Consider the following 25,288-nt stretch of genomic DNA (forward strand, 5'->3'; position numbering starts at 1 on the left):
AGGTTACCTCGCCTCGATTTCTGTAAGGCAGACACCTCCCCAAATTTCTAACACAGATATATATAAAGGTGGTGCTGGGCTCGAAAGTGTACGCCTTATGGATAATTGACTGTATAACTAACCACAGTAACGAGACATGTTATGAATAAAAAGCAAATGAAGATCAGTGAGAAATTGAATTAGGGTAATATTGAAGCTAAAGGTAAGCCAGTATCGGAAAACAACTGCTCTTGCAAATGGCTATTCAAATAAGGAGTTCAATGGAACTACAATCTTGATAAACTGAACCAAAATGAATGTCTATAACATTGTAGATAAAAATACCTGCGTAAACTACAACAAGTACTTCAGTTCAACTTGGTCACTGCTCATCAAGGAAGTTGTCTACATCATTGCTTACATTTTTTCTCATTAACATAAGACTTTGCGCACCCTAGACACGAATTAACTTCAAACATTTAAAGAGCTTGTCAAACTTAGTAATTGGTGAAATGTTAGAATTTTTGGGTGTAATAACTGAGGAGAATTTGACTTTCAAAAACTTCCAAATTTCTAGGTGGTAAAAGCGCTAACGGGCTCATACATTCTTCAAGTAAACTTTTGAGTTTTTAAACCCGCGTCGCCCAAAAATTAAAGTATTCAATACATCGGGTTCAAATTCAGTTAATCATGCTGTGTCGTTTCAATATTCAGAACAAATGTTTTCTTGTGCTCCATCAGAAACTGTATCGCTTATTTTAATTCTAATTGGACAAATATTGTAAAAAGAGATTCTCCTCTACAGTGATCATGATGGGCTCACTAAAGAGGAAAACAGATCAGTCAACTGCGCGCAACCTCTGCCTTTCCCATCCTCTTATTTTCGCCGAGACGATGATCTAAACGAGCTCCTGCCAGATGATCTAAAAGAAACCCAGCCAGATGACACTTTGGGGCTGCCAGATGATCTAAAAGAGGACCTTCCTGATGACACTTTGGAGCTGCCAGATGATCTAAAAGAGGACCTTGCAGATGACACTTTGGGGCTGCCAGATGATTTAAAAGACGACTTTCCAGATGACACTTTGGGGGTGCCAGATGATCTAAAAGAGGGCCCTGTTGATACTTTGGGTCTACCGGATGATTTAAAAGAGGGTACTGGTGATATTTTAGAGCCGCTATATGATCCAGAAGAAGATTTTGATGATATTTTAGAGCTACTAGATGGTCTGCCAGGCGATGCCACTTTAGGCCTGGCGTGTGACCTAAGAGAGGACCTGCTTGAAGAATGCTTCTCAGAACTTTTAGCGTTGCTTTTCTTTTGGCCCCCTGCACAGGACAGACAACCATCTTCCTCGCGCTTATTCAGCACAGGGCGGTATCCAATCTTCTTTGTCAGACATTGCATATACTCTCCTTCTTTCGATTTCTGTCTTTGTTCGAGAACATATTTTATCCTGAGGTCTGTTTCTCTATGCTTTTTAAATTTGCTTGCTACCTTCTTGTCGATATCCTGTTGCTTTTGACTTTTATGCTCTTGTAGTCTTCTCCTCACGTCGTTAGATCGACCTGCATAAATGTATTTCGTTTCACTTCCTTGCTTTTCGTCGATAGCATAAATGCCACGTACCTTGTCGACTGAAGACACGTCATATGGCAGCCAGGGGTTCTTTGACAGCTTATCATATATTTGGCCGTCCTAGCGACAAAACGAATTCAACAATGATTACCGTAATGATTCGATTTCTCAATTATAATATAACTGAGACACTATGCGCGCTCTCATTGGTCGATAGTTATGTTTAGATGAGAGTATGTAAACACCGTAGTGATGTTTTAGATTCGCGCGTATTCTTGAGAAATATTTTATAAAAGCAGTAGAGTACTTATTCCATTTTTACATAGCCTCATCTAAACCCTTGGGGTGTTGGGAGAATTCTCGAAAGATATATGTAAATGTATGAAAACATTGCTTACGAATGAAAGCATGCGGCCTTGTGTACATACAGTTGTGCTGCAGTTAATTTGTTGTTAACTTTTACATCGAGCATGCAATTCCTTTTGTATCATATCTTGCCTCGTTGACGTATGAATCGTGAACTGCGACATTCTTGTTGGAGGCAAATAGCCATGTCAACAAAGATGAATATACGACCTTGTTACTTACTATTGGAACAAGTGATATCACTGCTGCTAGACATGCTAATTTAAGGTTGACCATGATGGAGCATTTGCTTCTGCCCTGGGTAAGAAAGAAGATGATTAAAATGCTGGTAAAAAGCTACATACATTGCCAATGACAAGAAAGTTAAAATCGAAGCAAGAAAACAGGAAAAAATAACTTAACTACATTGCTACCGGTGAGGGGACACTTAAACACACTTCCATTTCTGTGTCAGACAACAATGGATCCGGAACAATTTCATCAAGTTAAGATAAGAGCGCTTGTTTTTCGACGTACCTGCGCGCTAGGGGCAGCTCTAACTAGGCACGATGCTTCAAAGCCTAGTGGGAATCCAATTGTAAAATGAATCGAAACAAAGTACGATTCCTTACCTCCTTTTTAGTACATCAAGTATTCCTCCAGACGTGTGACCTCAGGCTGTCACGCATGTTGGAGGTTTTCGTGTTTTGGCTTACCTCCCGTTACATGTACTTCGCAATATCGCCAATCAAATTAGCTTTCTATCAAGTTGAAGGTTCTGACCAATGGGGAAACTGCTTCCACTCCTGTCGCGTGCCATGTCGCTGCTAGAGCCCTCGTTCCCTATGGTCAGTACCAAAACACAGGCTTGTTACGTAGATACGTGGTTTGACCGAATTATATAATGGTTTACCAAGCATGAGGTCAAGATGACTGAATATTGGCCGTCCTTCTTTTGCTTGTGTATAGAATATGAACTAACATCGCAAAGCCGTTTAAGCTGGCATTTTCCTTGTAATATAATTTTAGTAGTTTTATTGTCAGAATACTATGTATGGTAGCAGAAGCATATCACCTAGGTAATATGCTTCTGATGGTAGCTACGGGTGAGCACGACGCAAATATTGATGGCAAAAACATTTTTTTAATACCTACAGGCTATAACTTAGGTTTCTGTTCGCTAACGTTAAGGAACCAATTTAATCAGGCGTCTACTTATAACTTCTTGATAGATTTTTGGTAGTGCGACAAAGGCATTGCAAACACGACAATTCATTCGTGAAAAGTATTGTTTTACCCCATGATTCATGCTTTCCTGGTTTGAAAAAGAAGTTTGTTCAAGTTTATTATGTTCAACTTGAATTACTTGTTTCAGTTGTTTGTTCGGTCCCACTAGCCTTTGTGCTATAAACACTGCCGATGGTAAAATATAAAGGTTATTTATTATAATTTATTCTATTTTATTATATTTCCTGGGTTAAAATGTAGATTACTAACCTTTCGTGCCAAATTAGTGCGGGAAAGGAAAAAGCACGTGATCCCGCAGAACACCCAGCTGAATCTCAAGGATTATGACGAGACTGTTTCTTAATTTTCATGTTGTAGAAGTTAACCTGTAGTCATCGCTGAAGGATCCTTCGTTCAGGGCCCAGTATGAGACAAACTGAGGCACTTGTCCCAGTCTATTTTTTTCGTTTTTTTCGTTTTTCTTGTTTTTTTTTCTTTTTGGAGAGGGAAAGTAAAACACCACTAAATTCCCAGGAAGAGAATATAACTATGGATATTGCCTGAGGCATAATTTTGTTCTGGTTCCGGCTGCCCCCCACAACCCAACGGTACATAAGTAACGTCCGGTCATAATTTTGACTAAATAATTAATAAACTAACGAGTTCTTTGATGTTTATGTTTACAAAATGTAAAATAAAGCAGATATTAACAACTCCAGCTTGAGTTATAAACAGAATGAATTATGAATGATCACGACTTGGTGACTTAACACACCTGCAGTTTTATATATGGCGAAGTTCAGGGCCACATGTGGCCCATCTCAGGTCTAGATAACTCTGGAGTTACAACTAGAAAATGTACGAGACTTTAGAAGCGGGCACAGCGCAAAACACCCCCCACCCCCTCTCCCCTGCCAGCTGACGAATTAACATTATCATCATTTATCTGTCCTAATTAGGCCATCTATCTTTATAGGTTTCATCTGATAGCTGTAAACAAGTCAAGGGATTTTTCCCTAAACAAACCGCTCAATATTTGCTCATTTTTGTTGCTATATACATATGATGCAATATCTTCAGGTTATTTCTTTGTCAAATTCTTTTATCGCAGAAGATGGGACTTTTCCCTTAGAAATCGAAAGCGTTAGCTCAGCAAATAGTTTGGAATAGTTTGTTTTCGAGTAATATCTGAACTATAATATACAATTTATGTTTCGCGCGTTATTACCATTACTAAAATTCACATCTACTATTACAAGTGAAATCACTGCTCCTAGAAATGCTAATTTGAATTCATTATGATGAAGTATTTGATTTTTGCTGAGTTATATGGGCTGAACTCGTTATACAACGACTACTACATGTACAGTTTGCCTACACTGACTGGTTTGTGATTTCCGATGTTAATACATCAGTGAATAACACACAAAAACTACACCAAGGAGTGGGATCTGGAACTCCTTGCTCAGTATTGTATATTATGATTTCACATGAGTATAATGATATAAGATTAAATAGGATCAAGGTCACATAGAAGAAGTCGAATAAAGGTGAGTTTACGATAAGACGTGATAACACTGATTTTCATGTTGAGCCTGAAGTTGCGAATCATTTCTTTACCCAGGCATAACAGCTAACAACTCAGCGGCGGATCTAGGGAAGGGGCCCGCGGGGTCCGGACCACCCTCCTTTATTTTGGGTAAAAAAAGAAAAAAAGAAGAAGGAAGAAAGAAGAATAGCCGGCAAGGCAAACACTCCTCCCCCGCCCCTTTTTTAGCTCAAGGTCTGGATCCGCCACTATAACTGATCCGTTTTTTTAGACAAAGAGTTGCATGAGTGAGATCTTATGGATACAGTGAAATCAAAATACGGTTGGCATCATTGATCGATCACCATTGTCAGCGAGACAGCGCCAAAACATGTCATACAAAACTCCTTCTAGGAACATTATCCGTACAAGAAGTAAATATGATTTGTTAGCCCTTTAACATGTAATACACGACCCTCGCTCCTTAATGTATATCTTCAACAGGGATTTCGTGGGTGTGGCGAGATCGAGTAGTGACGGTGATAACAATGGGTTGGCAGGCCTACACAACTCCTATCCACGTGTAATAGCCGCTTTGAGAGTTTTGCTCGAACTAGTATATCTTTGAGGATCTGCCCCTTTTGTATTGTACGATAGGGGGATCTTTGAATATTTCGCTAAGCAATAATCCTGTTTTTAGGAGGACATTTCACCAGAGTAGAGCCGTCAGAGGTCATAAGTCTGCGTGGTTTCCGCTGTTATCCGCGTGTAATTTGTTGAGTTTGACACCTCTGTTTTTGGCCACGTGCTATTTTTTTTTTTTTTTGGCTCATTTGATTGCAAGATATGTTTTAAGCTCTCTAAATATTAGCTCTGGAGGGACAAAGTTTGAAATATTCCGTGAGCATGTTGGTTACTTGCATTTTGTATTATTACGCCGGGCCCGACTTATGACCTCTGACGGCTCTACTCTGGTGAAATGTCCTCCTAAAAACAGGATTATTGCTTAGCGAAATATTCAAAGATCCCCCTATCGTACAATACAAAAGGGGCAGATCCTCAAAGATATACTAGTTCGAGCAAAACTCTCAAAGCGGCTACTACACGTGGATAGGAGTTGTGTAGGCCTGCCAACCCATTGTTATCACTGTTGATTTTTACCAGGCAGGCTCCGTCCTATCACGTGCGAGTACAAACTTAATCCAATCACAGCATGTGAGTCCAAGGTGTACATTAGCTACACTAAAAACAAAGGATAAACATACGAAATGCGTGCAAAATACTCTACGCAACCCTCCAAAACTTGGAGATATGCCGTATAAATGCAACGCATAACTGTCTTACGCTTTATCCTTCAATTCAAATCACACATGCTGGAGAAAATAAGCGTTATAGCCATCATAGAAAACACAGTGTCAAGCTGTGTACAATAGGATCGAAGACTTTATGCCCACCATTCGCTAGTGGCAAAACTACCAATCACAATCAAGAATTCTCGATCCGCCGAACGAGTATATAATACCAAAAAAATATGCCAGGTGCGGAGTGTTACCGAGCATTGGTCTCTACCACTCCATGTTATCGGCAACTGATGAGATCCAGAAGGATCGAAACCGCGGTCTTGCCTGATCTACAAGGCTACGAGCCTCCTAACAAAAGAGGGACTATTAACAGTCTCCAGAAAACCTGACAACATCGCAACTAAAAGCAATGACAACCACAACGTGGAGCTGGATGAACAATCATAGGAAGAACTCCTAAATTCAGAGCTTTTGCCTGAACAAAACCACACAATATCATAAGCAACACGCAAAACGGTCCACAGACTTGCGCGTGAACACCTACTTTTGCAGTTCCAGAACGAACAAACTGGAAGGACAAAAAGCTCGATGAAATTGATGCAAGAAGCATAAGAACGTCTCTCTAAGACAGACTCATAGCTTTCAACAAGGAAAGCTACAGCTATCTCTGGCGAAGCCGGACAAAGATAAATATGACACCCGTGATAACAAGCAGCATAACTTGCAACAGTCAATCAAACAGCCGGGCCCGGCGTAATAATACAAAATGCAAGTAACCAACATGCTCACGGAATATTTCAAACTTTGTCCCTCCAGAGCTAATATTTAGAGAGCTTAAAACATATCTTGCAATCAAATGAGCCAAAAAAAAAAAAAAAAATAGCACGTGGCCAAAAACAGAGGTGTCAAACTCAACAAATTACACGCGGATAACAGCGGAAACCACGCAGACTTATGACCTCTGACGGCTCTACTCTGGTGAAATGTCCTCCTAAAAACAGGATTATTGCTTAGCGAAATATTCAAAGATCCCCCTATCGTACAATACAAAAGGGGCAGATCCTCAAAGATATACTAGTTCGAGCAAAACTCTCAAAGCGGCTATTACACGTGGATAGGAGTTGTGTAGGCCTGCCAACCCATTGTTATCACTGGCTTTGTCCGTAAACTAGGCTTCTATTCCGGCTCTGCTCTAAAAACGCTGTTTTAGGGGCAATTAAAGGTGGGGTGGGGGCAGGGTGGGTGGTGTCTAGCACAGCGAACGAAGGTACGATATTCATTCAACGACAAAGTTCAATTAGTAAAGCTACTTTATACATTCTTTCCTCTAAGTTAAGGTTCACTAATGGGGTCTTCAGCTTCCGTCGCCTTTCAGTTTTTCATCCCATCAGTTCAATCTGTAGACTGATCCACACTTTCATTAAAACAGTGAGGCTCAAAATGAGCCGAACAAAGGTAGGGTTCCTTGGGCAAATTGGCTTTTGGTCGCTTCATGGCAATCAGCCACTTTCTCCATATTTCCCCTTGAAGTGGTACTCGATGAAAGGAGATCGAAGGATTCTTGTTCTTAGAGTCGATATTACAACCAACTGCACAGCAATACGGCATGTTGATCTTTCTTTTGTGGATCGTTACGACGTGAAATTCAGCATTTAGGGATCTGGCAAAGATGATCCAGTTCTAAGGATTTCGTAAATATGTTAATATTTGGGCGCCATGTTCAAACCACACCGCGCATTGACGTCATAATCTCCCAGAAAACTTTGCGATGGTAAAAATGGCGGCGGTCTTAAAACACGGAGAAAGTAAACGCCTGGTATTCAAACTAGGGGGAATATTATCGAGTTTAAACCACTCTGTCAGTCTCAGGTCAGAACCAACTTATTATTTTGGCCTTAACTGTTTTTCAGCCAAGATTCCCTTTAACAACGTTAGGAGATCGATCTTCTGCTGTTGCTGCTCCTCAACTATGGAATTCATTGCCCTATGCGATTACGAGCAGCCCCTTAGTAGCATCTTTTAAAAAGACACTCAAGACATTTTTATTTCAGAAAGCTTTTTGGTGTTTTTATGTGCTTTTGTTCGTGTTTTACACTGATTACTTGATACGTATAATCTCTCGGCAATGTTCTTCTTGTTCCGTGTCGTCAACCGTTATTTGTGAGGTTTCATTTCGATAAGAAACCAATGCAAGGCAACCAATATCACTTCCTGAACATCACAATTTCACCAGAGGTGCAATAACATCAGAACTGTACTGATAAAGTACGCACAAAACTGCATGATCATTCACTGTAGCGCTTACGTGAGATTCCAAGGCTTTACATGGTAAAGAAGTCCCACACTCCATTTCGGTCTTGATAGTCACGTATGTTCGCCCCCTACGCACGCACGTAACACGCACGTAACACGCACGTAACTGTTTGCACAAGTCACGCAATCTTTCTTGGGCGGCTTACCTATGCCGCAGAAAACAAATACCTCTTCCACTCCCTCTGCTCACTATGCAGGTCACATAAGTAAAGCGGGAAAAAAACAAGTAAGGGAAAACCACCGAGGGAAAACATTTTCTCTGGGGAAAACGGCTCCTCACAGGCTACTCGCTGGATTCACACTTTTCATGTTTGTGAAACCCTTGTTTTTCTCTTAACTCTTCTCGCAAAGTGTGGTCTACCTCTTATATCGCTGAAGCTACAGTACATTCAAAGGTGCTGCAGTGAAGTTTACCGCATCGTTGTTGCTTACTAATATAAACTTCTTGATTAATATTTAATACGTTTTTGACGGGTTTCAGTGATTTGCGAGGTTAGTTATCGCAATTTTATTTGCTATACTAATGTTCTCAAAAAGTAAGACGTTCCTCTTCACCAACGTATAGGAAACAAGCAATCCTGGAAAATCAGAAAATATCGGTTAATCAACCTCGCCTTGCTTCTCTTAAAATAAGGACAACAACAACTTTATGGCTGAAAATGGGAAAGTGGGTGACAGAGTGCTCAGTTAATATTTTAGCCCCATGAACCCCTGGAGTGTCAAGAAAACAAAACCTACAGCCCAAGGAGATGTAGACAGTGGATGGAGAGAAGGGAGTAGGCCTTCACTCAGGGCCACTGTAAACATTCCTGGGTAGAGAGGAGGGAGTGGGCCTCCACTAACCTAACTCCAGGGGGTAAAACTGGAGGGAGTTGGCACCCGAAAATTGAGTCTATGGGGGCAAGAGTGTGACGAGAGGAGCACTTCATCTCCATTCCCGTGTTTATTTGACCAACCTTAACAGAACTTGCAAAGAACGGTAACAATATAAAAAAGTATAAATTGTGAATTATGATGATATGATCAAGTATTAATGGACTGGGAGACTGTTCTAATCGACATAAACAAACCTAAGCGAGGTACTTAGTTTCTATAGTTCGTTCAGATAAGTAACATGCTTAAGTGTCTCTGAGAATCGTATAGATCCTGGCTGGTTTTGAGGATTTTCACGTGAGGCCATCCAAGGTCGATGAACGGATGATTAGCAAAGCACATAACTCAAAATAGAAACAAGAGTTGTTGATTAACTGAAATTTATTTCATATGTTCAATAAATTGTGATATTTCCGGTTCAATTGCGCATACGTAGCCGAGAAACGCGTGACTCGGTCGGCTCATTCGTGGTTTGCTTCCGGTCATTTTTGTTATTTTTTAAACCGATCAAAATTGATCCCGTAACGAAACTCTCTCGAGTCGCTCGTCCCCTAAAACTTGCACAGTAAGGAACGAAGACGACTCGAGGTAAGAGATTGTTCCGAAGATTTCAGAACACGTTTCGAATCTACATACAAGCCAAGGGGCCCATCAGGCCAGAGCTTATCCCGGATTCTGTAGCATGAAATGACCAGGAGTATTTCTACTCCTCCCACCCCCTGATGGGTTGTTAGTCCATGGCAGGGTTACTCTCGGCATTAAGTTCGCTGGTAACCATTTATACACCTGGGCGGAGAGAGGCACTGTGAGAGTAAAGTGTCTTGCTCAAGAACACAACACAATGTCCCCGACCAGGTCTCGAAGGGCTCGAACCTGGACCGCTCGATCTGGAGAGGAGTGTACTAACCATGAGGCCACTACGCCTCCCAAAACCGATGCTTAAAATCGGGCACCGTCATCTAAGTTTCTGATCCGCAGGTGTGACTCGTGACTAAAGCGTCAGAATTGTCGGTGTACGATTATGTAAAAAGAAGGCGCTATATTTACCAAGAATTTATTTACTTTTACTTACCGTTTATAAACGCGGCTGATCCTTACAGTAATTAGATGCAATACTAAAAATACCCCTTAACTACAGTGAGATTTGATTTATTAAAAAAAAAATACAGTGGAATCCCGAATGTCTCGCACCCTCGATTTTTCGAACCTTCCGATAACTCGACCCAAAGAATACTCCTCTCAGTCGAACACTGCAATTTTACCCCTGATTTCTCGAACAACCCTATTTTTCAAACCAATTTTCCTTTTCCCCGAAGGTCCGAAAAATTGGGATTCTATTGTATGTAAACTCACTGGTCGGTTCTTTTTTTTACCACAGGTATGCTTTGGAAGCTAATTTTAACGTGGATTATGACTGGTTAACAGAATGCGAGAGTTAATTCACCATATTGACCTTACTCCCAACGAAATCCCTCATAAGTTATTTTTACATCACTCCCTCGTTGGGAAATCCTAGGATGGTCTAGAAAAAACCAATCTCGTGACGCGGATTTTTCAGCTGACGGTCCGAGTGGCTTTATGAGAATTTCGATACTCAGGAATACTGTAAGAAAATATTCACGCATCGCGCGTGGTAAAGGTAAAAATTTCTGAGCTGAGGAAGAACTGGGTACCATGTCTAAAAATAACTTGAGAGAATCTGACCTAAATGGAGGAATAAACTCTTTTAGACCTAATGCTAACTAGCGATATAACGACATAAACATGACGACATAAGGACGTTATCATGTCATGTTTGCAATGTGAACATCCTGACATAGTCACATAATTGCAGCATAACAGCATGAACATAACGACATGAGGATTGAAAAACTCTGATCGTTTCCTGATGCTTTTATGCCGATGTTCACATTGCAACATAAGCTATTTTGTTATATGGCTCGCGTTTTTCCCGCTACAGCGCGCCCATTCATTGGCTAGTTCATGGTCACATAACATCTAATAATGAAACTGTTTCCCGCCAAATGCCATGAGCGGGCAACACTGCCAAAACTACGACGTCAAACAGGAAACAGTTCACTATTACCCGCGAAATATTGACCGCTGTTGCACGTCATTTGTCAATAAAGTGATTATTTGTTTTCCACCGCTTTGACCCATTTGTTTTGCTATATAACAAATCACTTAATGACTGGTCCCTTGGGGAACAGTGAATTTTGTTTCCCTCGAATCTCATTGAGATTCTCGGGAAGCAAAATTTACTGTTCCCCAAGAGACCAGTCATTAAGTGTTAAATGTCGCAGTCATTATGTTGTTTATGTCGTTATGTCGCTAGTGTAAACTGGCCTTTACTTTTCATCCTCCCTATTCAAGTCAAACCCCATTCTCGTCCCCAGAGTCCGCGCTCCTCTTGCTCAGCACCAAGAAACGCTCACCAAGAGGAGCGCGGACTCGGGGGACGAGAATGAATTAAGCTAAGTCGAGTCCTCTTTATTCATGCAGGGTGGCCCCTTCAGCACTGGGCTGGAATCAATAGGGGGCCGCCCGGCGTAACTTATGTCTACAACAAGATAAAAAGCCTATCAATATAAAAATATCATAATATAAAAAATATATATATAACAATATAAAAAGCTTATTAAATCTGTACAATAAGCGTTACTAAAAATAGGAACTACATGCTATAATTATTAAAACTGGCTACAAAAGAACTGCTCCATGTTGTTTTCTTGTTCTTAAAATTTAAGGGCAACGCGGCTTCTTTAATTATTTTCAGGAATTTAAGAAAAAGGACCGAACACAAGAATATAAATGTGTTTTTTCCTAAACTTAATTTAGGGTTAGGCAACTGAATATAGTTTCTCTGTCTAGTGTTATGACGTCCTCTTTATTCATGCGTTATATGATTTTATATGATTTTTTACAGGGGGGACTAAATGATTTCAAAATCTCAAGGCTAAAATACTATTGATTTTTCACCGTGTTTCTAAATTTTTCCAACCTAACATTGGATCGTACCCCTTCTTTCTCTTATATATGCTGCTCTATTCTGAAGACGCTGTAAGTTTTTAATGACAGCTTACCCATACAGTGCCCGTAATCAGTTGTAGTACCAAACAGCTGTATACGCATAACCCTAAGCCCAATCTAAGCTGAATAAGAAACATGTTTTGCAACAGTAAAATAGAAACGTTTGTAGGAATGCTCTGATTCGAAAACTTTTTAAACCTTTGTACGATCTACTCTGTCCTCACTTGTCTGAGGGCTTAATCTGGCAACCAAGCCGACTCATTTGTTACCCTAAGCTGTGAAACATCTTAGATGTCAGATGTTTTTGAAGTTATTAACTAGCTGCCCGAGACTATTAGAATTGTGGTGCCTCAGGCTATCGCACGTTTATAGCTAAGTACCTAGTGACTTTGAATGAACATACAGTCAAACCCCTATTAAGCAGCCAGCGATCAAAGTCCCGACGAGGATCGTTTCTGGGGTTTTTACCTCTATTAAGCGGCCACTATCCATTTTCCCGAGGGTGGCCGTTTCATAGGGGTTAAACTGTACTCTATTTTTCCAAATTTTACGATATTTACAAGACAGGATCGATTGACAACGACATACTGAGCGGAAGCACGGCCAAAACGTTTTGCATGATTTACTATTTTCATTTACTTTACTTATAAATTGTGTTTAATATTAATTGATGATCGATGTTATTAACGTGCCGAAATGTTTAGCCGAGAGGAAACATCCCTCTACTAATTGGGACACTTAATATAATTAAAAACCTACTAATGACCTAGTAAATGATTAATGACTACTTAACTGATTACCAATCGACTACCGAGCGTTTATTTATTGATTTCATTGGTGTCATCGATCAGTTACGTCTGGATCTCAGGGCAGCTGATGAATTATGTCGCAGAGTCGTTTTCATAACCTAAGGTCCGCTATCAGAGGAAAGCCACATTCACTTAACAAGTCATACAAATCTCCCACGGTTATGTGGCGCTGCTTAGTAACGAAAGCCAGGGCAGCGTCAAGTGGATTCAGAGTACGGTTGTCAAGGAAACGAATCTCTTGTGGAGTGAGGCCCAGTGCCTCAGCAACCAATTTCCACTCTTCTCCACCTACGACACAAACACAAAATCAAACATTCATTCCTGTGATCTAGAAGAAGTCACGAATACAAAAACGTTTTCACTCCACTAAATGGTCTTTGTATTGGACATCTAAAACTGAGAAAACATCACCCATTTATTTGAATTCGGACCATATTTGCTTTACTTTTCACTGTGAAAATGGCCAGGATATCTTCTTGTGGGAGCAAACGAGATGATAAAAACACAAATTGCCATCTGTAGGAACTGTATTCACAAGATACAGATAAATTATATTGCAGAGGTTACTATCAAACACCTGCTCTACACAACTTACCACACAAATCAACTGTGAGGTCTCTTCTCTTGGAACCAGGGATATTCTGGACATCAAGGTGTTCAGGCATCAGAGGACCTAAGGAAAAGAAAAGGGTATGATAAGAGAGGAAAAAAAAAGGGGGGGGGGTGTTTCCTGGGCGCACGGACGTAGGGTCCCAGTGTAAACCATATCACACAATCTTCTCCCACACCCCAAAGACACGGCGGGTAGATCCCCTAGTGATGAACAAATAGTTGAAGGTGGTACTGTATGCAACCTCTGAGTACGTTATCAGATTATATCGAGATTGGTTATTGACAAACAGCGGAAATTCTGTCTTTGAGATCATACTTAATTTGAAATGCTTCTAAAGTACAATTTAATAAACAAGTCATTATAACAATTTAAACTTATCAAACGTCAAAGCACAACAACGTAAACGTATTTCCATTGGCCCAATGTTAACTGCGATAAGTAGAAACCCAGATATAAAAGCCTTTGATTTTCGGTATCAGGCTGAAATGTTCTAAATAATGGATATCTATTGGGAAACAAGAAGCCTAAAGGCTTTCACGCGGGATCCTTTTGGTCGATGTGCTAATGCCATTAATTTTGAATGGCTATCCGAGTAGAACTAAATCGAAACGAAATGCTAACATTCAGTTTTGCAGTTGTATTTTCTTAAACAAAAAGATAACAGAATGTGATTCGCCTTCAAATTCGTACATATTTGACAGTAAGAGTACAGATATAGTCGACATTGTTACTGTTGTGTCAAAGAGACACAAAAATGCCACTCCCCCCGCCCCCGGTTTGAATTTTAAATTTTCATGTAGCTTCAGATTTTTCACTGTGGAAAAGCAATACACTGAAATCGCTTCCCTGGCTTTGTTTGTGTAACTTTTTTCTACGTTGCTGCTTTAGGTAGTGTTAGGAGTAAAGTCGAAGTAAAGCGATTCCAGGGAGTTGTGGCTTCATTGTTTTCCAGTGTTTTTGATCCAGGTTTTGAAGGGAAGCGATGGGAAATATTCGTTTGCCGGCTATCAGACATGTTCTTATATAAAGGTGAAACCTGGAGGTAATGGGAGCTTTTCAAGCAAATTTATGGTTATTTTCCGCCTTCGGTAAATTCGTTGGGCTTCGCGATGGGTCGTGATGAAAAATATCTGTGAGATTTGAGAGCTTAAATTCCCACTCGGTCGGGGATGTAGGAAAGTCATGGTTGGGGCAGCTATCGAGCATGCTCTTGGTGAAATCTCGGGTCGATGGGAGCTTTTGACGTAAATTTATGGTTAAAATAATATGTTAGTTTGACCCCGACATGAATTCAACTTCGCATACTTCCACGCCAAACAAACACAAAGACCGCGTGGTCCAGCGGGATACGGGTCAATTTACATGTGTGACTACGAAGAAAAAGAAAAAAAAAATCGACCGAAACTTTGATGCAGCCTACTTCAGGTATCCCGCGTAATTTGGCAAAACCGCTTCTTAAACAGGTTCTTATCAACAGGGTAAAATAAATTATTTCTGTAGCTGGTGTATCAACTTAAAAATTATTGTAATCCTGAATTATAAAATAATAACATTGTCACTGTTTAGCTCTAAATAGCATTACACTGAAACCTGTATTAAGGGCCCATTAACTGATTTTTTCGAGCCGTTGCTAAGGAAAATTTATTCTCACATGACTCCATCATTTTTAGTTAGCTCAGAGTTATTTCACGTGTTTTAACTTCTTCATGATCAGTAACACGAGTAATGACGTCATCAGACCATGCCCATGGTCATGTAACTAATAATAAAAAAAATGCAAAGGCTCCTAGGCAAATTACTTCATCGAGATTTTTTCATTGATTTAATATTTTTCATTTAAATCCTCATTACGCTATGCGTAGATTTTGTTTCATTTCTAAAAAGTCAGATTTTGAGAGAATTTCAAACTACTGAAAAATTCGTAGTTTCCTGAAAAATGCATGATTTCGAAAAAGGAATGCATAGCTATGTTTCCAACGTTGGCTTTAATCGAAATTCGGCGAAAAAGGCTGGATTCAATGAAAAACCGCGTTTCCTTTAGCATTTAAAGAAACCGGAAGTGCGCACGACATATCTTTGAAGTTACATGTAAAAATTAGCGCGTGCGCAATTTACACCACCAGAGCACTTCGGTAAGGTCAAACAAAGTCACATGGAGTTTGTTTTCCTCTTTCCATTGCTCTTGTTTTTCTGTCTTTTTCTTATTTTGTCTTTGTTTGTACTTTGTTAACTTTGCATTTTGTGAAACACAAAGAAAAACATGTATGATGTGAGCAAATTTGCAAGTTATTGAGTTTTTCCGCGCTCAGGCTGATGTAAGTAACCGGAAGTGAAATTTCACCTCCTTAGCAACGCGCGCGAGCGCGCGCATGAATCGGTTAATGAGCCCTTAAGCGGACCCCATATTAAGCGGACACCTTCTATTAAGTGGACACCAGCTTGAGTACCAAAATTTTCTATCCACATTTCCTGTAAAATAAACCTGCATTCAGCGGACACCACTGTTAAGTGGACGCGGACACCAATATTAAGCCATTTTGTTGCACAAAACCTGCAATAAGCGGACACTTCAAGGGCTTTTTACTTCTAAAAGTTCAACTCAGACTCTGTTAACAGTGTTCAGCGACGTCGTTTTAAAGCTAAGTAGATTATTCCAGATTGATGCATTGGCTGACTGGGCATTGTGCTATGAGCAGTCTTTGATCTTACACTGTGTTACACTGACTTACAAAAGGGTTAATAATTAACTATTAGTATCACCCAACTAGTGGACTAATGCAAATCCTGCATTTTGATTGGCTACGGTACTAGGGGACTATTAGTAATAGTCATCGAGTAGCGAAATTGGCGCCGTCGAGCGTGACGCTTTCTTTCGTTTTCTTCCCAAATAAATATTTCTTCAACTTGAATTTGCTAACTTTATTATTACCTTTTCTGTCCGACTAGTTGTTTGATACTAAAACAATTAGACCCTTCGCCCTCAAGGGCCACGGGTCAATAGCCCATTCGGCTTCGCCTCATGGGCTATTGAGTGAGGGTTTCCAAGGGTGTCCGCTTAATACACGTTTCTGTTCACTGTAGTTTGGTTACACGGATTTAGTTACTGTATCATACTTTATGTGCCCAACGGCCGCAAAATGACACTAGAGCATGCACCAGTCTTCGTTAATCTTGTCTTCATCTTATTTGAAAACCTCTTCTTTAGATGCTTCATATAAGGTAAAGTCTGCATACAAGCCAAGTGGCCCATCAGGCCAGAGTTTGTCCAGTTTCTGTAGCATGAAGCGACTAGGAGTATTTCTACTCCCCCTAGATGGGATGCTAGTCCATCACAGGGTTACCCCTACCATTAAATTCGCCGATTCCCATTTGTTCCTCTGGGTGGAGAGAGGCAACGTGAGAGTAAAGCGTCTTGCCCAAGAACACAACAGAATGGCTTGAACCCAAACTGCTTGATCCGGAGTCGACCGCACTAATCACGACGCCACCGAGCCTCCACATATATTGGGCCAAATTAGAACCTGCAGGCTTTAAGTATGCAGTTTCTTGCATGTGGATTTCATCTTACCAATATCTCTACAAGCTGCATTTTGCAGGATAACGTTATGACTGTTACTTCCCACAGCAGCGTATTTACTGCCAACAATTCAGAATACAAACAACCCTAGAAGGGAAATACCAGTAGTTAATAACATCATATTTCAATGTCAGACTCACCAGTCGTTCCAGCTGGTGTTATCTCTCTCAAATGTTCGAACACATCAAACCTGTCTGAATCTTTAGCTGTCCTTGCTAGACAACGGATCAATTGCTTGGTTTCAGGCCCTGGCTCTTTCAATGAGGCTTGGTCCGGCTGCAGAGTCTCTTGCAGTTGACGAACAACTTCTCTGGCATCAGAAGTCTGGCACAAAAGAGATTCTTGAACCTTACAAGGAAGGGCGATTGCTTTTCTTCCTATAAATGAAGGATAGCTCACAAAAATTAGATCTTTCTATATTAGCTTTTCAGATGAAAGGATTCAGAGTTGATTGTGTCACATATTTCAAGTTGACATACTACAGTAACAAACAAAAGTTAAGTACATGTAGTTTTGGTCCTCCTGATCCAATTTGCAGAGGAAAGAATCTTTAAGAAATATACGCTGGAAGCTCTGAAAGCTGTCTTCATGAATGTATGAACATATACCGGCCCTTACAACACATATTTACACTAACAGAAGTGTTGAATGTTTTTTTGAAGGGTGGCCCATTCAGCTCAAAGGCTCGGTTATCCAAGGGGCCCTTTACCTGACCAATACATAAATAGGTTATAAAGTACTATACTGAGAAGCTAGAATGAAAATATATTTCTGCAAACTTTTTAATATTTCTTCAAGTTGAAAGGAAATCATAGCTATGATCGATACCTGATGTTGACTGTCATAGATTTGCAGGAGTTTATTCCTCCGTTTTCTTCTTAGGTTTAGTTTTGATTGAGAGTATACAGTGTTCAATCACTTTTCCAAACACCTGGAAGTTCTGCAAAAATACTCCGGTACTTGTCGTATTTCTCCTCTCTGTGTTTGGTAATGTAACACTACATGAACATGGTCTCTTGTGTTTGATATAATACCTTTAAAAGCTACACTAAAAAGCATCTTCACTAAAATGGTCTTTATCAGGTGGAAGAAAGTCTCCACACTAATATCCTTGGTTAGATTTGGAACAACTGTATATAGTGAACTTTCAGTTGCACGGTTCTTTGCTTCATTACAGAAGGAATTAAATGTACGTGGAAAGTGGTTCAATGCTTCCATCTTTAGTTGAGGCATTTATATCCTGATCGCTATCAAACTTGGCTACCTTGTACATTGGCCAAATTTCCTTCATTATGCTTATCAACTGTCAGCTGTGGTAAAAACAACAACAGAAAACGGGAAGATTGCATTCCGGCCTTATTACACATTATTACTCACTTAGTAACCAATGAATACATATGGAGGGTAAAACATGCACTTAGGACCTATCTTTAAACGATAAAACTGTTTTGTATGCAATGATAACATACCATAACATTATTATTAACGTTGTACTTTAATCTCTTGAACTTTTGCATGAAAATATGAGAACAACTGTGATACAATCATGATAGTGTTTTGGGCCATTTACCTGATTTCGTGGAGGGGCAAACCATGGTGCAAACTGCTTGATGTGAACTCTGTTACTCTGTGCAGCAGCTGATTTGGTGCAACAGATGACCTTCTCGACATCACACAACTGAGTCTCAGACCAGAAGTGAAGGCATTCCTCTTGCTTGCAACCTTGTGTAGCATGTATGCGACAGAACCTAACCGCACCTCCTTGACAACAGACTGGGCAGATGAAGCTGACTTCGTATTTCATATTCTTCAGCCAACAGAACTCACTTGGAATGAACTCGAGCATCAATTCCAGCTGCCTACGCACTGCATGAGCACAGGTCACCTCACACATTTCATAGCTGACATCAGCAGAACAAGAGAGCTTTGATTGTAGACTGTTTGCTAAGTCCTGAGTCGTCCCTTGGTGAACAACAACTTCAATGGAAGATGAATGGCACAGAAGGATTACCGAGCAGTCTTCCTTTTGAGAGGTGTAAAATCTGGCGAAACTGTGGTACAGTTGAGGTTTTCCTTGTTCTTGATCCCACTGAACGAACTGCAGCACAAGTCGGGGAAACAAGCCAGGCGGAACTTGTCCAGATTCAAATTTAAGGAATAGTGGGGGAATACGAGCTGCTGCAACCAAGCTCATTATGCCCACGGGTGGATGTGACATCAACATGGACGGTACCAGATACTGCTTGCTACATGAAGCATCAGATGAAGGCCAAGAACAAACCAAGCTAAATTTCTCCATGATTGTAATAAGACTTTCAGGGGTTTCTTTGTCGACAAACAGATCAGTCCAAACATGTTGTAAAAGTCTTTCCTCCAGGATCCCTTCATTCTGAAGTTTCTCCCAAAGTGGTTCAAAGCTACTCTCTTTAGGGTCATAAGGCCTGACTGTTATCACCATTTTGAACACGTCAATCAACCATTGTGGGTCCAAGACCACCAATTTATCCAGCTCTGGAGTGTCACTGAAGTGAATCAAAATTCTTTTGTCATGCAAAAAGTTCAGTACCGTCTGGAATTCGTGATCATCAATTATATTGCATGCTTCAGATGCGACTGTTTTCGCTGCGTCACGGCCTACCCATTTCTTACCACCTTCTTTAATGGTCTGGAGTTCCTTCTCATATTTTAACCATTTGATTGGAATGGCTTCCTTCATTTGAGGCAGTGCGTTAGAAACAGCAAGTACTTTTTGACGCAGGCGCACCACTTCTGGACACTCGTGACCATGACCCGACATAGTGTTATCCACAACGAAGAAATCACGCAGGTGGATTTTGTATGGTTTGGTCCGTAGAGACCCAAATAACTCCCTGGCTAGTGCAGTTGGATCAGACTGGCTTTCGTAAGGTGTATCAGCATGGGTACACACTAACAAAACTGCAGGGAGTTTCTCTGGTAACACCTCAGATTCAACATTTTCTTGAACACTTTCTTCTTGACTGGCCAGAGAGGCAATCGAAGACATCCAAAAATTCAAATAATCAAAGTTAGTTTTCAAACCAAAACTGTCTAGTAATTTCCTGTACATTCCTTGCCTCAAAACAGGTTTCGCCTTTTCACTGGGATTTTGGCTGAGATCATTTACCAGAAGATAGACTGCTCTTGGAGTGAGAAATAGTGGGTGTGTTGTATAGTAAACTGATTGCCCAGCAAAATCCCACAGAACGGAATGTACATCTTCTTCGTCTTCCACTTTACTGCCATTTTCCAGTCTCTTTATAATCTCGGTTTGAATATCTTTTGGTATGCTGTCATCTTGTTCGGGATATCTGAAGGCCTGAACAGATGCTGGATCGTTGGAGGTCTCATCAGATCTGTCGCCTTGGTTACCTGTATCTTTTGGTATGCTGTCATCTTGTTCAGGGTATCTGCATGCCTGACCAGATTCTGGATCATTTGACATCTCATCAGATCTGTCTTTTTGTCTTACTGTGTTCGGTAAAGGTAGTGGAGTGGCGGCATCAGGAGAACCAGTTGGATCTGCGGGGACTTTGTCAACCACAGGGATGCTTCTAGACTTTTTGGTCTCGGGACTGGGAGCCATTTGTTCCTCCTTCAACCTTTGAACAGTTGCTCGTGCTGCATGATACTCATAGCAAATGGAGGTCTCCGAATTTCTTTCCTGATCCTTGTCCCCTATCTTCCAAATCTCAGTTGACACTTTGAAATAAGAAGGATCAACATCTATCCCTACAGTGCTCTCTTCATCTAGGTTGAAAGGCTCTCCCCTGAGTGACCTCTTTAAGCTGGTCTTTCCTGACTTGTCCTGTCCAATCAACATGACTGGCACCCTTTTGTCACAAGTCTTTCCTTCAGCAAGGGCCCTTTTGTAGGCTTCCAAAGCCAAACGTCCTCGAACAATAATCTCTGGAGGTATTACTGTGGAAATTAAGGGTGCCACATTAGGTGAACGAACTCGAGTCAATAACAAAGAAAGGATTTCACTTATCTTTAAAAGACCTACCTAGCCTAACGGAAAGAACTGCTTTTAAAAACAAAATGTGTACGCCTATGGCCTTCTAACTCCGCGTTTGCTAAATGGTTGGAACGCAGCAGCTGCAGTTTCAGAATATTTTTATTTAAAACAGAGCTTTTTTCTTTTCCCACGCTTGTGACATAATAAACAGTACATCTTTCTCATTTCACCACCGAACTTAAAATGTTCCATCTTTCTTCATTTCTAGAAATTGCTTCGGTTCAACTATTCTCGGACACTCGACATTTTTTCTTTGTTTAACGTTCGATGGTCACTTGATGAACATTTTGTCTTTCTTGTCCCAATACCGAAATTAAAATTTTGCCTTTTCCTTCACTTACCGAGCAGGCAAGTGTTAACTATAAATAAACATAATTATTGATTGATAGCAACAAGAGATAATCAAGGTGAGAGAGTGAATCCCCCATATAGGCCTTCTACCCAAAGTAATACCTCTTAAGTTATTTTTAGACATGGTACCGAGTTCTTCCGAGGATGTTACTCGCGCAATGCGTGGACAGCCGAAGCGACTTTTTTCTCGAAACTACCCGAGACGAAATGGCGGGAACGTCAATTCATATGGTTTCGTTTCGTTTCATACCAGAAATGTTTTCTGCACTCTCAGCCGGGCTTTCGTTCGTTTTGTGCTCGTTTGGCTGTTCATTATTTTGCGGTTTATTCGGTTTTAGGGAATTTAAATTGAGCTGAACTTTAACGGCAACGGCAACGAGTACAATCGCTGTGTAAGCATGCGTTATAATTCTTTGTTCATTTTTTGCCGTTGTTTACAAAAGGTCACAAAACAACAACGTGAAATAGCCACACTCCGCATATTCGAGAGAATGTAAACTATACGACGGCCAATATTTAAATTTTTTTTTTGAACTTTGAAGCTGTCTTACGTATTCTGTTTGGGATATTTCTGACAGTATAGACAAACTATATAAGTATTAAATCATTTTTTAATCGACGTTGCCTTTGGCGTTGTTGCCGTTACTACTTAACTGCCTTTTGCTGCTTGGGCGCCGAGCGTCTGCCTGCACTTTCGACCATCTGTTTGTTCGGTTGCCTAGCTTGTGTTTGGGCGTTTGTTTGCTTTGCACTCGTTTGTCTAAACATTTCTCTGCCGTTCATTCAGTTATTATTGTTTGAGCAGGGGACATCCGTCTCTTATTTAAAATCCTATTAAAGTATAGAAATGTATTAAAACACACCGAGAGCCGAAGCTCCTTTGCTTGTTATCAAAATATCAAAGAAGATATCTCCACAGCGTTGGAGGTTTTCCTTTCCTTTGAAACGAAACGAAACGAAACATAAACAGATCCTCCACGAAAACATCCACGCAACGCGCGAGTAATATCCGCGGAAGAACTGGGTACAATGTCTAAAAATAACTTAAGAGGGAGTACCTTGGGTATAAGGCCTATGTGTGGGATTCACTCTCTTACCTTGATAGTCTCGATAGTAATTATTACAATCTAGTGACAGAGGTTTATCTTCTGCTAGTACTGAAGGAAATACGTCGCTTGGGCAAAAACATGTACGTATTGAGTTAGCTCAATGAAAATTGCACATGATAAAAATACAATTTACAATTTAACCTCCCTGTGCGAACACCTTCTATAAGCGACCACTTCTCACAAACGCCAAAATTTTGCTTGTCAAATCACTACAGTTGAAACTCCATGAACGCGACCACCTCTCGTGACTTGACCGTCACTTCTTTTGGGGCTGACGGTTTGAAATTTTCTATTGTTTTTAACCTCTGGTACGACCGACAGTCAGCCGATAGACAACCAACAGTCGGCCGACAGTTTTTTCGGGAGCTGTTTTTCACAAGTGGCTGGGTGATTGGGTAACAAGACGCCTTACAAACCTGATAAGATCATACGGTTTGTTCTTCCATGAAAATATCCGCTAGCTATTCGCTCGGGACTTTTGATTCATTTAAACGCTGCCAGTATCACAGCTTGGAAAATGCACTGGACGCACCGAAATTTCTTCAAATTACTAGATGTGCTCTTGTATTATAATACATTTTGGGCTTGAAATTAAACGACTACAGGATTTGATCCAAAATTTAGATCCCCAGTGGTCTGACCTCTTGTAAGTGACGGCTTGGCAATTGGTGTGGTTGCTTAAGGGAGGTTCGACCGTTTTGATTTCAATTTTTTATCTGTTGAAGTTATATTTACTACTAACTGGGCTGTTCCAGTTCTTGGAGAATAGTTGTTACCCAACGTTTGGTGTCAAAATTGGTCTGTGCGTTGCTTCCTTTCATGAACGCATGTTCCTGGTAAATGAAGAAATAGAAATAGAGTAAATTAATTAGTTATAATGGAGGAAGGGCTGGAATAAAATCAGCATTTCTTTCGTAAGTTGGGGTTCAGTGATCTAGTGAATAATGTTACCTCCAGCCCACCACCCTGGAAACTATGTATGAGATATCTCAGTACCTTCACTAATGTTTCCTTCACAAGGTTCTTAACTTAACTGTCCTTGGGAAGGGTTGTTTCAGGTCTCGACAACAACCTTGCCGTCGATTAATGTCTAGCTTAGTTTCGATGTATACTCACCCAAAGTAAGGCAAAGTTCGGTCTTGCACGACAATCCCGCTTTAAGCTACAGGTCAAGTTAATAAAAGAACAGTTTATTATATCCTCAAATTCGCCATCCATCTCTTCCTTACTGTTATTCTCTCATTATCAAGAGGTTCCTATTTGAATTTTTCATGACAAACAAACTTAAAAGCACTCAAATTTCATATCAGTAGATATTCTTGAAACCAGCAACCAGGAAGATCACATAGGACAGATGTTTACTTATCACAGGAAAGTTTGAAATGTAGTGTTTCTACAAGGTAAGGGTAGCACGAATGGCTGACTGTTTGCATGCTTACAAAATGTCAGTACTTTATAATGTCTGGGAAATTGGCTGCTAGTTTCTAACATTTCTTAGTACTTAAAATTCTCAGTGCAAACACTTGCGTCTTATCTGTAGATATTAGGAGCACAATGGCATAGTACCACAGAGATATGGAATACTAGACTTAAAACATACCATTGAGCAACAAAATCCCTAAATTCATCCGAGTATGGCCCATCAGCAAGGAGACTACGTAAAGGATGATCGAGGCCTGTTGCGACTTTTATCTGTTAAAAAGCGGACAACGCAATATTAAATCAAACTATTTCTACTAAGTTTCATTAGTTGTCAGCATACCATGAAGATCTGAAGGAAACATGAGCAAACATCAAAAGATGAGAGTGCTCTCCTTTAGGCAAGTAGAACTTAGGCAAGCATAGTACAGTTTTGGCAGGGATAGCCAGCGCAGTGGTGAGAGTGCTTGCCTCCCACCTATTTGGCCCGGGTTCGATTCCAGCGCCGTACGTGGATTGCGTTTGCTTTAATGGTTCTCGCGAGGGTTTTTCTTCGTGTTCTCCGGTTTTCCTTCCTCCACAAAACTAACACTCAAAATTCCAATTTGACCAAGATAGGGGTCACCCGCATGAAAATCAGGTAAGGCAGATGTGGCTTCCTCTCTAAACATCATAATTCATTTTATTTTATTTCTTGAAGTAGAACTGTTTTGGGTAATCAATCTGAACAAAATGGTGTCCAAGACAGAAAACCAGAAATACAGGAAGAGTATTGCAAATAAGAGCGATATTATTCTGCAAGGGCTGGATGTGGTCTAACTGATGGCTGAGATTGTCAGAATTACAACTGTTAAACTGAGAGAAAAAGATGAGTTTTCAAGTTTTAAACATGAAATTACAACACCTCCATCCCCACACTCTTTCATGTTTCAGGTGTTTGTGGGTGTTGGGGATGGAAAGCAGCAGTGGTGGTGGTCGTGGCAGTGGAGGTGGAGGTGGTGGATGCAGTGGCAGTGGTTGTACTGGTGGTGGTTATCAGGAAGATAGTAATGCCGACAAAGCAAGTGCAACTGGCGCCCGTTTTGTGAAGCTCGATTTGGCGTAGAAATTTTCGTAGAGCTCTACGACTCTACGCTTTAGTCACCAGTCTCCTCCTATGTGTTGGAAAGATACATTACCTCTTACTTCATAGCTTTTAC

General features: G+C 40.5%; 2 protein-coding genes across 2 annotated transcripts in view; both read right to left on the reverse strand.

Annotated features, from left to right (window-relative positions):
- Window positions 1-227: 227 nt before the first annotated feature.
- LOC149112425 (uncharacterized) lies at window positions 228-2,851 on the reverse strand. The gene is made up of 3 exons (XM_089290310.1): window positions 2,536-2,851; window positions 2,147-2,221; window positions 228-1,678 (listed from the first exon to the last, which is right to left on the reverse strand). The coding sequence occupies exons 2-3, from the start codon at window positions 2,198-2,200 to the stop codon at window positions 857-859; spliced, it is 876 nt and encodes a 291-aa protein (XP_089146436.1). The 5' UTR covers window positions 2,201-2,221; window positions 2,536-2,851; the 3' UTR covers window positions 228-856.
- A 7,332-nt stretch (window positions 2,852-10,183) lies between these two features.
- Window positions 10,184-25,288, reverse strand: part of LOC149112426 (uncharacterized) — a 53,070-nt gene continuing 37,965 nt past the window's right edge. Inside the window, exons 10-17 of the mRNA XM_089290289.1 lie at window positions 24,271-24,362; window positions 23,787-23,832; window positions 23,413-23,503; window positions 18,745-21,113; window positions 18,439-18,484; window positions 17,315-17,551; window positions 13,580-13,657; window positions 10,184-13,272 (exon numbers count right to left, since the gene is read on the reverse strand). Of these exons, the coding sequence (XP_089146415.1) occupies window positions 13,076-13,272; window positions 13,580-13,657; window positions 17,315-17,551; window positions 18,439-18,484; window positions 18,745-21,113; window positions 23,413-23,503; window positions 23,787-23,832; window positions 24,271-24,362 (3,156 nt within the window). The 3' untranslated portion in view covers window positions 10,184-13,075. The remainder of the gene's footprint in view (window positions 13,273-13,579; window positions 13,658-17,314; window positions 17,552-18,438; window positions 18,485-18,744; window positions 21,114-23,412; window positions 23,504-23,786; window positions 23,833-24,270; window positions 24,363-25,288) is intronic.

The sequence above is a fragment of the Orbicella faveolata genome, unplaced genomic scaffold (assembly GCF_042242905.1).
Source record: "Orbicella faveolata isolate gen_17 unplaced genomic scaffold, um_ofav_v1 contig_2, whole genome shotgun sequence".
Taxonomy (NCBI): domain Eukaryota; kingdom Metazoa; phylum Cnidaria; class Anthozoa; order Scleractinia; family Merulinidae; genus Orbicella; species Orbicella faveolata.

What these genes read in the sequence shown, in the direction of transcription:
- LOC149112425 (XM_089290310.1), bottom strand. Translation starts at nt 2,200, where the DNA reads ATGGTCAACCTTAAATTAGCATGTCTAGCAGCAGTGATATCACTTGTT. An exon ending in TGATATCACTTGTTCCAATA is followed by an intron (nt 1,679 to 2,146) that starts GTAAGTAACAAG and finishes TTTTGTCGCTAG; the next exon opens with GACGGCCAAATATATGATAA.